This window comes from Euwallacea fornicatus, chromosome 8 (assembly GCF_040115645.1).
Source record: "Euwallacea fornicatus isolate EFF26 chromosome 8, ASM4011564v1, whole genome shotgun sequence".
NCBI lineage: Eukaryota > Metazoa > Arthropoda > Insecta > Coleoptera > Curculionidae > Euwallacea > Euwallacea fornicatus.
Genome location: NC_089548.1, coordinates 1,017,864 through 1,033,000, shown reverse-complemented (window position 1 = coordinate 1,033,000; position 15,137 = coordinate 1,017,864). Strand labels below are relative to the sequence as shown.

The window sequence follows — 15,137 nt, the reverse complement described above, 5'->3', positions numbered from 1 at the left end:
AAGAAAGTGTCGTTCAATTAACTATGTCACACTGAGCGAGTAGCAACATTGAAAAACAAAAGTAAATTAGATAATACCTACATGTACAGAATGTAAAATGAAGAATTAGTGAAATAATGCGAAAACTCTTTACTTTCTCTATGGATACCATAAGCTTCGATAATAAGCGTCCTATAGTTGACCACCCACCGTATCTATAAAGGAGCCTGTGAAAATCCAAAAGGCCCACTGTGCTTCTGGGTTCTTAGCTTCAAACGCTACTGTTAAGGTCTAATCGTGCGTGACTGTGATAGGATTATAATAAAATTATCATGAACAAAATAAGGGTAAGTTTTAAGCTGATTGGTATATGGTAAATCATTAGTAAATAAGTATTCAAAAGTGATGTTAAGAGTCTCACAAGTAACCACAGATTACCGGTTGTGATTTTATTATACCTTTAAGGAATCTTAATAGTGTTAAAAGATATTTCTTAAAAACTGAAGGCCTATTCATACAGAAAATTCATCGATATTTAATTTAATTTCGTACCCACACCAAACCCTACCAAAGGCCGCCTTCCAATTTTTTTCAGTTTGTGAGCAAAATTTCCATATTTTCCATTGATGGCCGGTTCAAAAACACAAAAATAATTAATCTTTAATAAATATTATACAAATAAAAAAGTCAGGCCAAGTCACCATAACAGCCCTTCGGGAGTTGATGTAATGCGGATTGCAGTCTTTCGAATTTTTTACATTTAATTGCGCTACAGAGGGTGTTGTACATAATAATAAACAGTATGTAAATCTTGTAAATGGTAAGAGATAAAAAAAGTTGCTTGTTTTAATGGCTCAGGGCCTAACAGAATGCTATTATAATATTTGTAACATCCTAATTTCCCCCGGAGTTATACGGAAAAAAAATAGATTTTATTAAGACTTTTTTATTACTTTATTTTAAGAGATATTTAAAAGTATTTGAAACTCTATTGTCGATTTTTGCCCTCTACGATATGAAACTATCACATTTAAAATTTGATGTTTCCTGCAATCATCAACAAATTCTTTTTGAAATATGGTCCGGGATTTTTTAAATTGAATTTGGACATACTTTTAATTCCAAATTCAGTAACACGACGCGCAATAATTCTTTTTCTGTTTAGGATAGATTTTGATGAACATGTTAATTGGTGTTTCTCAACAAAGTACGAAAATGAAAATATGCAATTTTAACCGAAAACACGGTTGAATGTAAAATTATCTGGCTGTTTTGAAGCATGAATACTACTAGTGAAATAATGAACCAAATAAAGAAAATTAGCGCCATACTTATTGTTTTTCGTTGCACTTTCTCTTGCAATTTTTTGCTTTTTATTCTGGAGCTTATCCCCTAAGCGAAAAAAGTTTTAAAATCTACTCTACAAATTAAATTTTTACTTAGAATTGACACATTTCATTAAAACTTACCGGGTACTTACCGATAGCTAGCGCGTAATTATCGATACTCACTGGGTAATCACCACTACAATTTTTAAACAATAACTTTTTTTTTAACAATTTAACAGAAAGAAAATATTCTTTGAAATATTCAATACATCTTTACATTTTTTTTATATTTACTCCAGCGTCGGCCAATAGATATATAATAAAAAGGGCCCAATTTTTCATTTTTGTTAGAGAATTGTAGGTGAAATATTTTCACCATGGACATATTAGTTAATTTTACCAAGTCTTGTATTGGCATGTAACGGTAAGTACTAATTATTATCATGAATACGTGTAACAGAATAAGGATCAACTTTTGTTGAGCTTGAATTTGCTATAGAATAAGAAAGTAATATCATAGCGTCATATAATAACATGGTCAACAGGATTCCACAAATTTTAGAAACTACTCCCGATGTACAAATGGTGATCGGGAAAAATTTACAATAGTTTTTTTTTTATTATAACCCTTTTTTCGAAGCTCATCATTTCGAATTAGGAAACCGTAAAAAATAAGATCTGATTTAAAGTAAGTTAGTAATTCCGGAACTCCGAGCGCAGCCAAAAATATACGTTGGAAAATAGGGAAAACTTTACTTTGAAGATAGACTAAAATCTATATTATTGTTATTAGAATTTTTAACCAACCTTAACGTTCTAATACACAAATTTTTTGTATACTACATTTTATTTCACCAGGACTCTCATCAACTTTTGTTCTAATACGGACCTGGATCTTGCAATGCATGCATACATCGTTTGGTGTATGTAATGTGTAACATGCAACAAATTTTGAAATCGCGATGTTTTCAGGAAAAATATTTATACTCAACCAAAATTATTACACAAAATGTGCACAAATTTTTTCTAAATTTGCATTACCATACGCGCCAAACAAAAAATGCTAATACGCTTTCTGTAGTGAAACACAAATCAGCCAGGTATGAATTGTTACTAGATTATGCAGGAGAGTGTTATTTAACCATCTGTAGGAAAAGATCAAGGTATTAAATATCATTTAGCATATATAAAAGGTACTTTACTTTTTTACATTTTTTAGAATTTTTTGTAAATTTCAAGATTTTTTTTTTCGTAAAAAATTGGATCTTTTTAATTTGGCTGCTGACTTAACAACCTTAACTTCCTTGCTGATATATAACATGTAGTCGAGTGTGAATAAAGGAATAATTGAAAGATCACTTTGAAATCTAAGAAAACACACTGCACCACAAATGGTTTCGAAAGGGACCTTCTTGATATATCGTTTAAATCAGAGACGTTATTTTAGAATAGTATCTATATCATTATTAAATATTTAATTTGATATATTTTTTTGATAATAAAAAAAATGAGTCATCACATTCTACCCTTTTTATCACAAATCGACCTACAGATGTAAAATTCAGAGCCGTATTCAAGAATTGAAGTAATAATAGTTTGACTTGATGAATATTGTGGATCAAAAGTAAATCAGTAAGAAAAGAAACATCAGATAGTTAATCTCAGGCTCTTAGGATCACTAGCAATGAAGTTGTTGCTTTTTAATTATAAACTAACATTATTTCGGACTGCGATCCCTATATAGTCATTTCATTTTAAAAAATGTTCACGTTGAACATATAGTAGTCAATCACTTTATCCTCATAATGCAAGGCTTCAAAATTAAGATTTGTTTGGGTTGTTATTTCGCAGCTCTTTTAGTTTTTTTAGATATAAAATTAACATTTGAGGCACATAATATAGGACCAAACCTTTGTCTAAATTTTATTTTATCGTTTATGAAAAATTTATGGGAGGGCCTTGTTCGTAATTGAGGACACAATTTATCACCTTACTCTCAATCTTTTTTGAATTGCACCTTTGACTATTTATATTACGAAATTCGAATCCTTTTTTTAAGTTTAAGAACCTTCTAATTCGATGTAGAAATAAGAAAAAAACGCCATTATAATGTAATTTTCAACTAGGCTGAAACCTAAATACAAGAAAAGCAGGAATGTGAGGGAAACCATTAGAAAAATTGCATACATTATCCAAAAATTTTCAAAATGACTCGTAATCCGAACTATATAATTTCATCGTATAGGTTCTAAAGAATAGTGGATGTATAAAATTTCTACTTAATATCTAAAAATCTTAATGAATTATCAAATAAAACATGTTTACAAATTAGAACCCTCGACACCGGGTATATTGCCATCGAAATGATTGTTGATGTGTTCATATAAGTATATCTTCAAATTCATAAAACGACCTCAGCAATTACTTCTTCAATTATTAACAACATTAAACATCTTGTATACTGGTGAAGACGCAGGCTTTGTAGGCAATGTAGATAGAAGGCTCCATGTTATAAAGAAATATACTATCTCCAACATTAATGATTAACTTGATGAAATTGCCGAGGGTGATAAAGTATACTGGTGTTTCAAAGCTGCCATTGTTTTTTTTTTATAAAATGTCGAAACTTTTCAACCCACAAACGAGCATAAGTGTTTTTTTGGACACAGTGTATAAAAAAAGCATATTACACGTTATATTCCAATATGACCCAATCGGTAAAAAATACTACCATTAATTGGAAATTCTCACAAACCCACTAATACGAAGAATGGTATGCGTACTTGTCCAATTTAGACATCATATTGCCTTTTCCAATAGAACTATGGCTATGGTCTACTTAAATGAGCATTTCTGGTACTGAAATAGTGCGTGAAAGTAACTTAATATTCTGCAAGACATTGTGCACGAGATTCGAGATTTATTATTATTATAAGCGACCGGTGGGTAATTTAAGAATTGCAAAAAAGGCAATTACGAACACTGCAACCTGCAACGTGAAATTACAGATCTGTACCATGGTGAACGGTACCTATGTGATAATCGAAATTAAGACATGTTCGTTTGTTCAGGAATTCTTACTTTCAAGAAGTAATCGCACGCAATATCATTGATAAAGTAAACCAATTTATTGTGGTTGATACCTACTTTAATTGTTCTCCAACTCAATATGCAGCTATTACTGCACATTAAATTAGCCCACTTCTATTAACCATTTTGAATTTATTTGATTATCTATATGGAAAATACTGTTGCCTATTTCTTGTGCGTTTTTTGAATAGAGGGCAGTGGAGCGGCTTTTTTGCCTTCTCCTTATAAAGAATTCCCTCTTTGAAACACAAAACCATTAGTTTATGTTACAAGTAATTTTTTTTAGATTACATTGATAGCCATTACCGTAATCGTTTGCTGCCATGCTCAACAATACGAGGATGGTGAACAATACCCCCGGAGACCTCCTCCGCAAATTTTGACCCACAAGCAAGCGCTCAACCATGATGGCAACTTCAAGTACTTGTTCACATCTGAGAATGGCTTAGCTCAAGGGGAAAGCATAGCTCCTGACGGGTAAATCTTAAATTAAATTATTATCCCATACAAATGTTTTTCAACCATTTCTAGTACAAGGACTGGAGGCTACAGCTACGTGGACCCCAACGGTAAAAAGATCTCAGTAAAATATACTGCCGGAAAGGAAGGATTTAAGATATTGGAAGCTGACCATTTGCCCAAAGCCCCGCAGCCTATCGCTCCACTACCAGTGCCACAACAGCAAGGTGCCTACTCACAGGTAAATTACGCACTCAAATACACACTTTTTTAAACTATACATAACTTACTTTCAGCCTCGTCAAAGTAACGATGACGGTCAATACAGGCCTGAAACGTATGAAAGGCCCCAAAGTGGTGTAGCACAATCCTATTATCACCCTAAAATCTACACTCAAGCAACTGCTCAACCGAGGCCTTCGTACCAGCCTCAGCCTCAATACGCCCCTCTCAGGGCCACTCCTACACCCAGTAGCAATGCTCTTGAGGATAAAGAACCAGAATTCAACGATGCCCCTGGAAAACCTTATAGTTTTGGTAGCGGATATCTCTTTGAATTCGGATCGGGCTAAATCATTTTTCGAATTTCGTAGTAATTTAATTTAAATAGATTTGTTATGTACTTGAGAAGTATTGATGAAGCTCCTGCTAAGAATACCTACCTATAAATAGGACTGACATGTAGTTGAAGATGTAAACTCTGTAGAGCTGATTTAAGAAGATTCTGTCATGTAAATGCAACTTTCTTTCCTATTATTTACTTTCAGTAGTGTTGTCTGAGATGGTCAGAGTGAAAGTTGTTTAATAGTGTAAACGAGACTGAATGCATCTATTCCTATTACAGTAAATCTGGTATTTGTTAATTTTATGACATATTCAACCTCTTTCAAATCTCTATTTTATAATAATTAACCCTACTAAATTGTTATTGTTATCTTATTATCTGTTTCCTGTGATTGTCTATTACTTCCATATGGCACAGGTTCTATTGTTATCACAAATGTAAAATACAAAATATGTATTAGAATTATATTATTGAATGAAGTGTTTTTTTTCTAACATATCAATTGAAACCGATCCTATTTGCTATTTCATAAAGTTAATCCTCATTTTCTTTACTTGTTAAGCAAAAAACTTCCAATAAAAAATAGTTAATTACCTGACAAGTGTGAAAAGTGGTACTTTTCCACTAACAATTGCGTTTGGCCGAACGATGTGAAGCAGAGGGCAATACGTACATTTTACGAAACTTGTAGTATGACTCCTATTTGTATAAAAAGAAGTTATTCTTGATAGAATTACTTTTAAAAACATATACAGGGAAAAAGTAAAAGAATATTAGTAATTTTAAATATTGCCTATAAAATAATTAAATGTTTTTTTTAATCATTCATTCTCCCATTATCGACTAAAAGTAAACATGTACCTTTTCGTTACTTAAAGGGCTTCAAAAAATTATATTGTTGTGTCTTTAATATAAAGAACATAAAAAATTGATATTTTTCTGTTAAGGCAAATCTTTCCCAGGCATATCAAATGAGACAAGTTTGTTTGAAAAGTTCCGTTTTAAGGAGTCTTAATTAGAATTTCGCGCTGTGACCTTTAGGGGGCGTAGAACAATGAAATATAAAAACATTCCAAATTATTTAAATATAGTCCATAAAACCTTCTATCTATTCAAGACTATCTTTAGAAGAAATGAACTTTCAGGATTTTTTTATTCATTAAAACTGATCAAGAAATTCCTGAACTGCAAGCTCCCCAAAAAGATGAAAAATAACGTGGTGTTCTGCCTATTTTGATGCGCAGTTTATTTTAAAACATTTTCAATATCATGTACAAGAAACTAGACAATTCCAGACAAATTTTCGAGACACTAAATCTGGTAAAAACAGGTAAAGTGTGACTCTATATCTCAGAAGCTAACACATATTGCAATCGGGTTTTTACAAGTTAATAAAACTCATCTAAACCATTAATTTAAATTATTTTAACGATTTCTTAGTTAAAAAGAACTTCTGTCTCAAACACTACGGTGTTTTCATTGTAAATGAAATCATTGTTTGAAATTGATTTTATTCCCTCCTATGTATAAAAAAGTATAAAATATCGCAGTGTGAACCTTTATCCTGAAAAAAAGATAATTGAACAATGACCGTAAACCCTTTTAAACATATGGGAACCATCCTATTAAATAAAATAACTTGTATGTGGGTAGTTACTGAGAGGGGATCCAGAAAATTAGCTTATGTATATACACTAAGAATAATTTTTAAAAAAACATAAACGCAATAAAGAAAACAAAACACTTCTGAAAATCCGTGGCAGTGAAGTTGTTCTGCTACACAGTAAATTTAAACATTTCATATATCTCAAATTGGCGCCAGCCCAATACATTGATATAATAGAACATGAGATATAATAAAAAGTTTAAAATGGGTTTCTTCCTAGATTCTCGCCAGTCTAGCCTGGATGTTCCTTAACTCATTTACTAGCTCGTCACTATTGGTTTTGCTGTATAAATTTGAAAGCAAAGCTGCTACTGAGTCTTGACAAATGGCCGTCAATTTTCTCCTAGAAAAATAAAATAAATTTAAATTTAATTTAGGAAAAGCTCAATTCCATAACATTTTTAGACTGAAATACACTTTTCCCAAAATTCTAATATTTCTTTTATATATAATTGCTGCACTTACTTCATAATGCTTGTATAAGAATCGCTGTTATTGACGAAACACATTATTAGAGCCGCCATTGCTTCGTAGAGATGAAACTCATGTTCTTCACATTGCCAGAAATCCAAGTTAATCGACAATGTTAACAAACTGAAAATTAGAATTAAATAATATATCATATGACTATAATTACTGCGTTTCGTAGACACTCACTGGTTATAAACCTCTATCAATTTTTCAAATTCCACATTAACAGCAAGCAATGTGGTCGGCACTAAATGTTTATCTCCTCTAAGTTTCGCATTAACCATTTCTAATTCTCCCACAATATAACCTAAAAATACAATTATCCTGAGAAAAAAATAGATAGAATAGTAAAATTTGTGCTTAATAAAAGTTACATATTTATTATTAAATCTTTTACTCTTAATACTTTAAATGACCACGATACACGGGCAAACCCACTTGGCACAACAAAGGTACTAAGGATAAGTCGTTACCGAACACAACCATTTACCTAAGGGAAAACAGTTTGTAGAATTGACATATTGTCTTGCTAAATGTTTAACTTTGGACAGCACTTGGCTCATGCGATTATTTCCGCTGCCTCCGCTCTTTCTAATTTCATTCGCTAATATCTGCTGCCATATGGATTTGGCCAAATTGTTCCCTTCATCAGCATAGCCAGCGCAGTCTATAATAGCAAGCTGACATTCTAGTAGATTAAAGGGTTCCGCAAAATTTTCATACAACTAAAAATAGAAGTAGTTGCTAAGATTTATGGATAGTTGAAAAAAAAAATGTTTAAAAATATTCTTTGGAGTAAAAAATATCTTTTGGAGTAAATTTTTGTTTCATATGAAAAAAAGGTAAGGAAAGACAGTTATGAGATGATTTATATAAATGTAAACTTTAGATCTAAATATGAGTTTAGTTTTAATTTTTCTTGAATCTTGGTATCAAGCCTTGCAAAATTTGCTTTGGTTCGAACGACCACTAAAAAAGCTGCTAATAATCTTACTTGAGATATTTCATAAAGTCCACTGTTTAAAGCCATAATAGCTTCGTCCGCACTTGGTATTTGATCTCTAAAATTGGTTATTTCCTCGACAATTAGCTCCTGGACCCTGGCTACTTCCATTTTATCCTCTAGATCTCTGAGAAACACGCCTAAAAAGGGTGCATAACCCGACCTGTCGCTACGCATGCACATTATGGCTCTCGCCAAATACGTTAGCCGTTCTTTCAGAGTTATTCTTGAACTAAAATAATTTTGACGACATATTAAACGATGATATATGAGTCAAATTATGAGTATGCTGTAAATTTTAACATCAATTTTTTAGAAACCAAAAACATAATTAACGCCAGAAGTCAAGAAAATTAGCGAAAAAAAAACTATAAAATTACCCATTTCGGCAGGCAAGATTATTTAATATTTTGGCGGCTGCCGCATGGTTATTATGACTCTCGTAAAACTTCCACAATAAATCCATAACCATCATATTATCAGGGTTCTGCACAGAACACCGCTTCAAATAATGTTCCAACGACGGTTTACTGATCTTAATTAAATCACTCGTCATTTCTCTAGAAGCCATCCAGTCGTATAAAGCAACGTGCATCAGCTCGTCCTCGCAGTACAGGATTTCATCTATTACTTGATGAATCTAAAAAGAATATTACTAGGCCCACGATCATCACAAAAAAAATTGTTTACCGTTGAATTCAACCTAGTACTTTCGAAACCATCTAAGATCATTGATTTTTCATCATTAAAATCGGGTTCCCGCCGAGTGAGAGCTACTGGTTCCTGTTCATTGTAGATTGTTTCCAACATGACAATTATTTCCCTATATATTTCCATTCTAAAATCATGTAAATAAGGTAGTCAATCATCTCAAGCAGCCATTCAAAATACCTTCTCTGATACATGTTCAAGCCATCCTGATCGCTCTGATTGACCTCGCTGTTGAAATAACTTTCAGCGATTTTTTCGGGATCGACTTTTTTGGCACAATGCGCGCAAAGTTCAATTACAGCCTTATAAGCTTTTAACGAAGTAAACTGTTTACAAACTTCGGGAAGATTCACGTTGGGAGCGATATTTTTACATAGTTGTAGAGCAGAAACTAACATTCCTTCCCTCTCATCGGAATTTTGCACTACTCGTGTTGATTTTAATAGTTCGTTAGCCTAAAATATTCCCATTTCGCATAAATTTAATGCTTAAAAAACTAATAAGGCACTTACTTTGGAAAAGGCGGCATCTTCAGGCTTATATAAATGAGGACAAACCTCCATTAATTTATTACTTATTGAGTCAACTGATGCGTTATCGCCTAGGTAGCTCTCAACTAAAGTATTTATTAATATTGTGCATATATCTTGTCGATAGAGGAAGAGCTCTTTAAATGTTGTGCCTTGCAGGATTTGTTGCTGATTCTCAGGTAAAGATCCTAAAAACAGCAAAAAGCTTTATCTCCAGGGTTAATAAAATGCTGGATTGGAAATATAAAGAATTGTTTCAAAAAAATCATCCGGATATTCGTTAGTTATAGAGTACAAAGACGAAGATTTAATATTTAGCAATAAAGACTTACAATTATAATATAAATACAAAAACGTCGCGAAATAAAAAAAAAAGCATTTTTAACGAAAAATACTTAAGGGAATGTCTGTTTATATCTATCTCATCTTAATAATGATAAAACGGAGAATTGTTTTTCACTTACCCACTAAGTCATGGAACTGGTGGTCACACAAAATCCTCCACAGTCCCATAATTTGGCAACAATGGCAAACAAACGTTTTCAAGGCATCCAAGGACTGTCTCTCTTCTAGTTGGGCGTTTTGAACAGGCGGACTCACTAAATTATGATTTATCGGTGTGGTATTCAATTGCGTACAACGTTGACTCGAAACATTATAGGAGGATAACTGTGTGTTCATTTTTAAAAAATTATGAAGAGCGTTTAAATTACATTGGATTTGGATACACTCTTCAGCGGAAATGGAATTTTGGTTCTAAAAAAATGATATTAGATAAATAAAAAATATAGGTTCAAAATTCACTTTTGAACTCCATTAGGTTCAAATACATTCAATTGATTTTTTTTTAACCGTAAACAAACTCATAATAGTTCGAGGAAGTGTTAAGTAGGCACTCCACATATAAATAATTTTTTTTATATGCTTAAACTATCGCTTATTTACCAGAAAAGTTTTTCCATCGGCACTAATTCGTTCCACGCACCTCCTATTCCACACAGGCCGCAATATTCTGCATAAATATAAATAAAGGCCATTGTGTTTGGCCGAAAAGTTAACCAAACTGCTCGGATCGAACACGGTTTGTTGAAGAAACCCGCCTTGAAGGTTTCCAGGCTGCTGAAAACTAACGTGAGAGTATGCAGTCTGGCCTGCAAAACCAGTGGGACTTTGAGGAGAAGAGAAAGCGTTGAGAGGATGTTGCTGAGCTGGGGTCGAGACTATGTTTGGAGAAAATACTGAAGTACCTGAAACTGCACACACAACGTAATATTGAAAATCAAAACTTGTTTCTTTTTCTATTTTATACAGGAAGGATCCATTGTTGGATACTACTAATACCATATTTCAAACCATAACAATTTGTAAAACTTGGAATGTTCTCATTTCATAGCAATTTTCAATTTTAGCAATAATGACGCACACCAATTTGATCATCCCATGAGAAAATGAAAACATACATATATTGGTCTGAGCAAGTTGGGCAACTTGTGGTTCGCCTCCAAACATGAAGAATGCCCTTGTTGCCAATTCAGCTATTTCAAGATTTTCCTCACTTTCGAGCGAAGCCAGTATCAAGGCAGTGGCGCATGCTTGAGGCTCTTTCTCTATTGAGAAAAATGATTTTAAAGCCGATGTGTCTTGACCTGAAATAACTCCATATATCTCGATTTATACTCCATAATAAGGAAAATTACCATGACTGTCTTTTAAAATTTGCCTCAATAAATCTAACGGTCTGAATTTAATAAAGATTTGCACACTGTGAGAAGTTAGGACAACATATTTCTTAGGGGGTTCTGCGTGCTGTCTTACTACCAATGGAGGCTCTTCTTGAAAATCTGATGGCAGTTGTAACCAGTCATCATACCGTACCTTTGATTTTTATCAAAATAATAAAACAGAAAAGTCGCGAAAATCGGACTTACTACCTCTGAAAGAGCCAGAGCTGGCCCGTCCAAGTTAATAGTGGTATATGCTTCCATTAAAGTGGGACGAAATGGGAATAAATCGGAGCTCATACACCACAATACGTCTTTATCTTTGATATTAGAAATTAAAACCAAGTTCCGGTCCCTAAAATAACACTTTATTTTCACTTTGACTCCGGAAAGTAGAAAAAACTAACAGTAAAGTAAAAATGAAAGATTAATGAACTTGTTACATATTCTCACACCAACCGCTACTGCTCAATCAATACTTAACTTACCGATAATGGGACAAATGAACATTTCTTGGCCTTACAGTAACATTTGCTGAATAGCCCGGAGGTAATCTCACATGAGCTAAAGTTAAAGTATACGGCCGCTGGTTGAGTAGTTGATTAGATAATCCCACAACAGACAAGTAAAATCTTACGCCCGTTTGAGTCATAGCCACCAAATTTATACTGCCAGATTCGGCAGATTCAACTGGAGAAAGGCTGACAATTGGACGAAAATTTTGACTGTCCAATGTCCTAAAAATGTATAATATCACTAAGTTGCGGCTTCAAGATTATAATTTACTTACTTAACAGTACTCATTGCCTCATTGACCAATGAATTCTGAGATACTTTGATAATTCTAGAAAATCCATTGCCTTTCTCCCCCAAATCACAAACTTCTATAGCGCCCTTTTCGCTTAAACTATATAAGATATTCCTTGAATTGTCTACAACTATTTGTATTACACTGTCTTCTTCACTTAAAGCTGCATTAAGAAATGATGGCACAAGAAATGACAAGGCACTTGTGGAAAGGTTTGTCATTTTACAACGTTTTCCAAACCACCCACTTGCAGCCTATAAATTTGAAGCTTAATTGAAACTGCTACAAGCACACAATATGAAACAAATCACCTGGTAAGAAATTTCAAACAAAGACCCTTCCTTGCTGCCCAAAAATAAACGTCCATTTTTGGTGGCTGTTATGGTTGTTATAGTATTACCATCAGTTGGTAAGGTAAACACTGGATCTGGGATTAGGTGGATTTCGGCTTCCCCACCACTGCTTCCTGTATATATCAGTTATAAACTTTTTATATCAATATCACATATTAAGTTAAAAAACAAAAACCTTAAAATAAATAAAAGTCTCTATGGACATGAAAGACGAGGAAGAGTTAGCTGTTTAATGCATTGACTGACCAGTTTCAATGGTTTTAAGGAATATCAAAGATGTGAAGGACAGCTACGAATAAAATAATGTTTACATTGGCTATCCAGAGTTTAGTAGGCAATAGGTATTAGGTAAAAAAATCAAGAGACTTTTTTGTTATAAAATATTAAGAGAATCTGAACATAATAAAAATGTTATACATTTCATTGGAATTTTACATTTTATTACGAAAACGTCGTCTGATTCACATGTAACTCTGCCAATGGCAGCAGATAAAAATTTACTTTACTTTTACTTTCACATTGAAGATGTAAGTTTACCAAAGCACAATAACTCTAAAATTTTAAGAAACTAGCATTAACTCTTCCAAATTATTTTTTTTTTTAAAGAGTGAATATTTACTTCGAAAACGCGCGGAATCACCTGTGAAATAATTAGGTATAACCAGGGAATATTTGAATGAGTGCACAATTTGATGTGCATAGAAACTGAAACAAACCTATTAAGCAGAGGTGATCATTTCCAACAATCTATACAAAGTATTAATTTATTGAGGAAAGAAATATAAATTAATTTTGAAAATAAAGAAATAAATTAAGATGATGTGTATTGTTTTAATCAAGAACAGCTGGTTTAACCAGAGTAGCTTTGGACCTTTATCATGTAGAATTGACCAGCATAATTAGAAAAAATATTTCTGTGAAAAAATGTCAGTGACATACTACTTTTTTCATAAACAATATCAGAGATGTATGCAGAGAGTCCACTGGTTGAGTAATAGAATTATTTTTCTTATTAAACTATGAGGTTTTATATCCTGTTAACACAAACTAAAATTAAAAACTATCTAAAATACTTGATGAAAAATTTTAAATTAATTATTTGAAAAAAAAAATTCAATACCCTGTAGTAAGAACTTTGCGCCATTTCGGACATATATTCATATGTACTTTTCTTCATGAAATGACCTGAGGAATTGCACCTTGACTTATTAGCATAACATCAAGGAAGACTTTGTGTACTATCATAAAATAATTGCCCATACATTCAGTTCTAAATTATCCATTCTAATATCAATTCTGAATTTAAAAAATACTCATGTCTTTAACTTACCTTCAGAAAAAGTTACTCCTAATACAATAATGTCAACTGCAGTGGTTAAAACTAATAAATATTTAATGAATGCTTGAAAAACTCCAGGTCTCGGCTTAACTAGCCCTACACATAGAATTGTCTCATTTATTCCATCAAAATAAGCCAAATCTGTGTTTTCCTCATAAGTCCAAATATAAATATCACTATCCACAGTAAGCCAGGCTCGATTTATTTCTGGGAAAAGACCCATCATGCAATGACATTGAACATCTATCATATGATTAAGGTCCTTTCAAAATTATTCTGAAATTTTATTATAAAGAACTTAGATAAAAGGATACGACTAAAATGATCCACAATTTCTGGAGGAAGAGGAACACTGCTAATGCATTTAATCTGAGGGAAATTACTTAAGCCTAATGGTACCCCATTTAAAGGATAGTCATGGTCAATCAAACCACTAGCTGTAGAGCCAGTTTCAGGATTGATATTCATTAGGTCCCTCAACTTGGGGGCAGTGCAATCTAACGATAAAGCTTTATCCACGTTTCTTGCAGCTACTTCCAGCTTTTGCACTGGAAGTTGAGTTTCCAGGGTCTGATTAACCACGGAACTTGTGTTTATCATTTTGACCGGCAGTATTTTACCACGGAACGTTTAAGGACTCAAAAGCGGGTAGCCACAGCTAAGTTAATAGGGCACTATATACTTTTCTAAGCATACGTAAACGTTCAACAGAAATGGGGCTTTAATAATGGGCAAAAATCGTCCAGAAACAAGCGTAATTTAAATGTTTGAGCCTCAAACAAAAAGAAGTAAAATACTCACAACCTACAGCCTTTCCCGTTTCATTTTAATTCATTATATACGAAAATTTTAAAAATTGAAATTGACATTGACACCGACAGACAAAAGACAAAATTGATTTGTGGTTTTTCTCATAAAGGCTTCGTAAATGTCCACACATAAAATCATCTCGCCATTTTAAATGATTCATAATTATTGTTGTGTGTTCTTGATTTCTAACAAATTCTAGTTTAATTGAACTTTGACCTAATTTTTCACCTAAAAGTAATAATAGATTCAAAAGTTTTTTTACAATTTACGATCTCAGTATTAGCATTTTAAATGTATAATATCA

General features: G+C 32.7%; 2 protein-coding genes across 2 annotated transcripts; one reads left to right on the top strand and one right to left on the bottom strand.

The window, feature by feature from the left end:
• Positions 1-174: 174 nt before the first annotated feature.
• Positions 175-5,896, top strand: LOC136340844 (endocuticle structural glycoprotein SgAbd-8-like). The gene is made up of 4 exons (XM_066285240.1): positions 175-326; positions 4,684-4,874; positions 4,929-5,097; positions 5,153-5,896. The coding sequence occupies exons 1-4, from the start codon at positions 312-314 to the stop codon at positions 5,426-5,428; spliced, it is 651 nt and encodes a 216-aa protein (XP_066141337.1). The 5' UTR covers positions 175-311; the 3' UTR covers positions 5,429-5,896.
• Positions 5,897-6,643: 747 nt separating this feature from the next.
• Positions 6,644-14,878, bottom strand: Nup154 (nuclear pore complex protein Nup154). Its single transcript, XM_066285154.1, has 19 exons — positions 14,338-14,878; positions 14,015-14,266; positions 12,643-12,797; positions 12,314-12,585; positions 12,012-12,260; positions 11,734-11,878; positions 11,500-11,677; positions 11,263-11,448; positions 10,748-11,055; positions 10,267-10,558; positions 9,785-9,990; positions 9,453-9,727; positions 9,252-9,399; positions 8,942-9,201; positions 8,553-8,793; positions 8,049-8,283; positions 7,745-7,865; positions 7,553-7,681; positions 6,644-7,430 (listed from the first exon to the last, which is right to left on the bottom strand). Exons 1-19 carry the CDS (start codon positions 14,621-14,623, stop codon positions 7,304-7,306), a joined length of 4,065 nt encoding a protein of 1,354 aa, XP_066141251.1. The 5' UTR covers positions 14,624-14,878; the 3' UTR covers positions 6,644-7,303.
• Between the last annotated feature and the right edge of the window lie 259 nt (positions 14,879-15,137).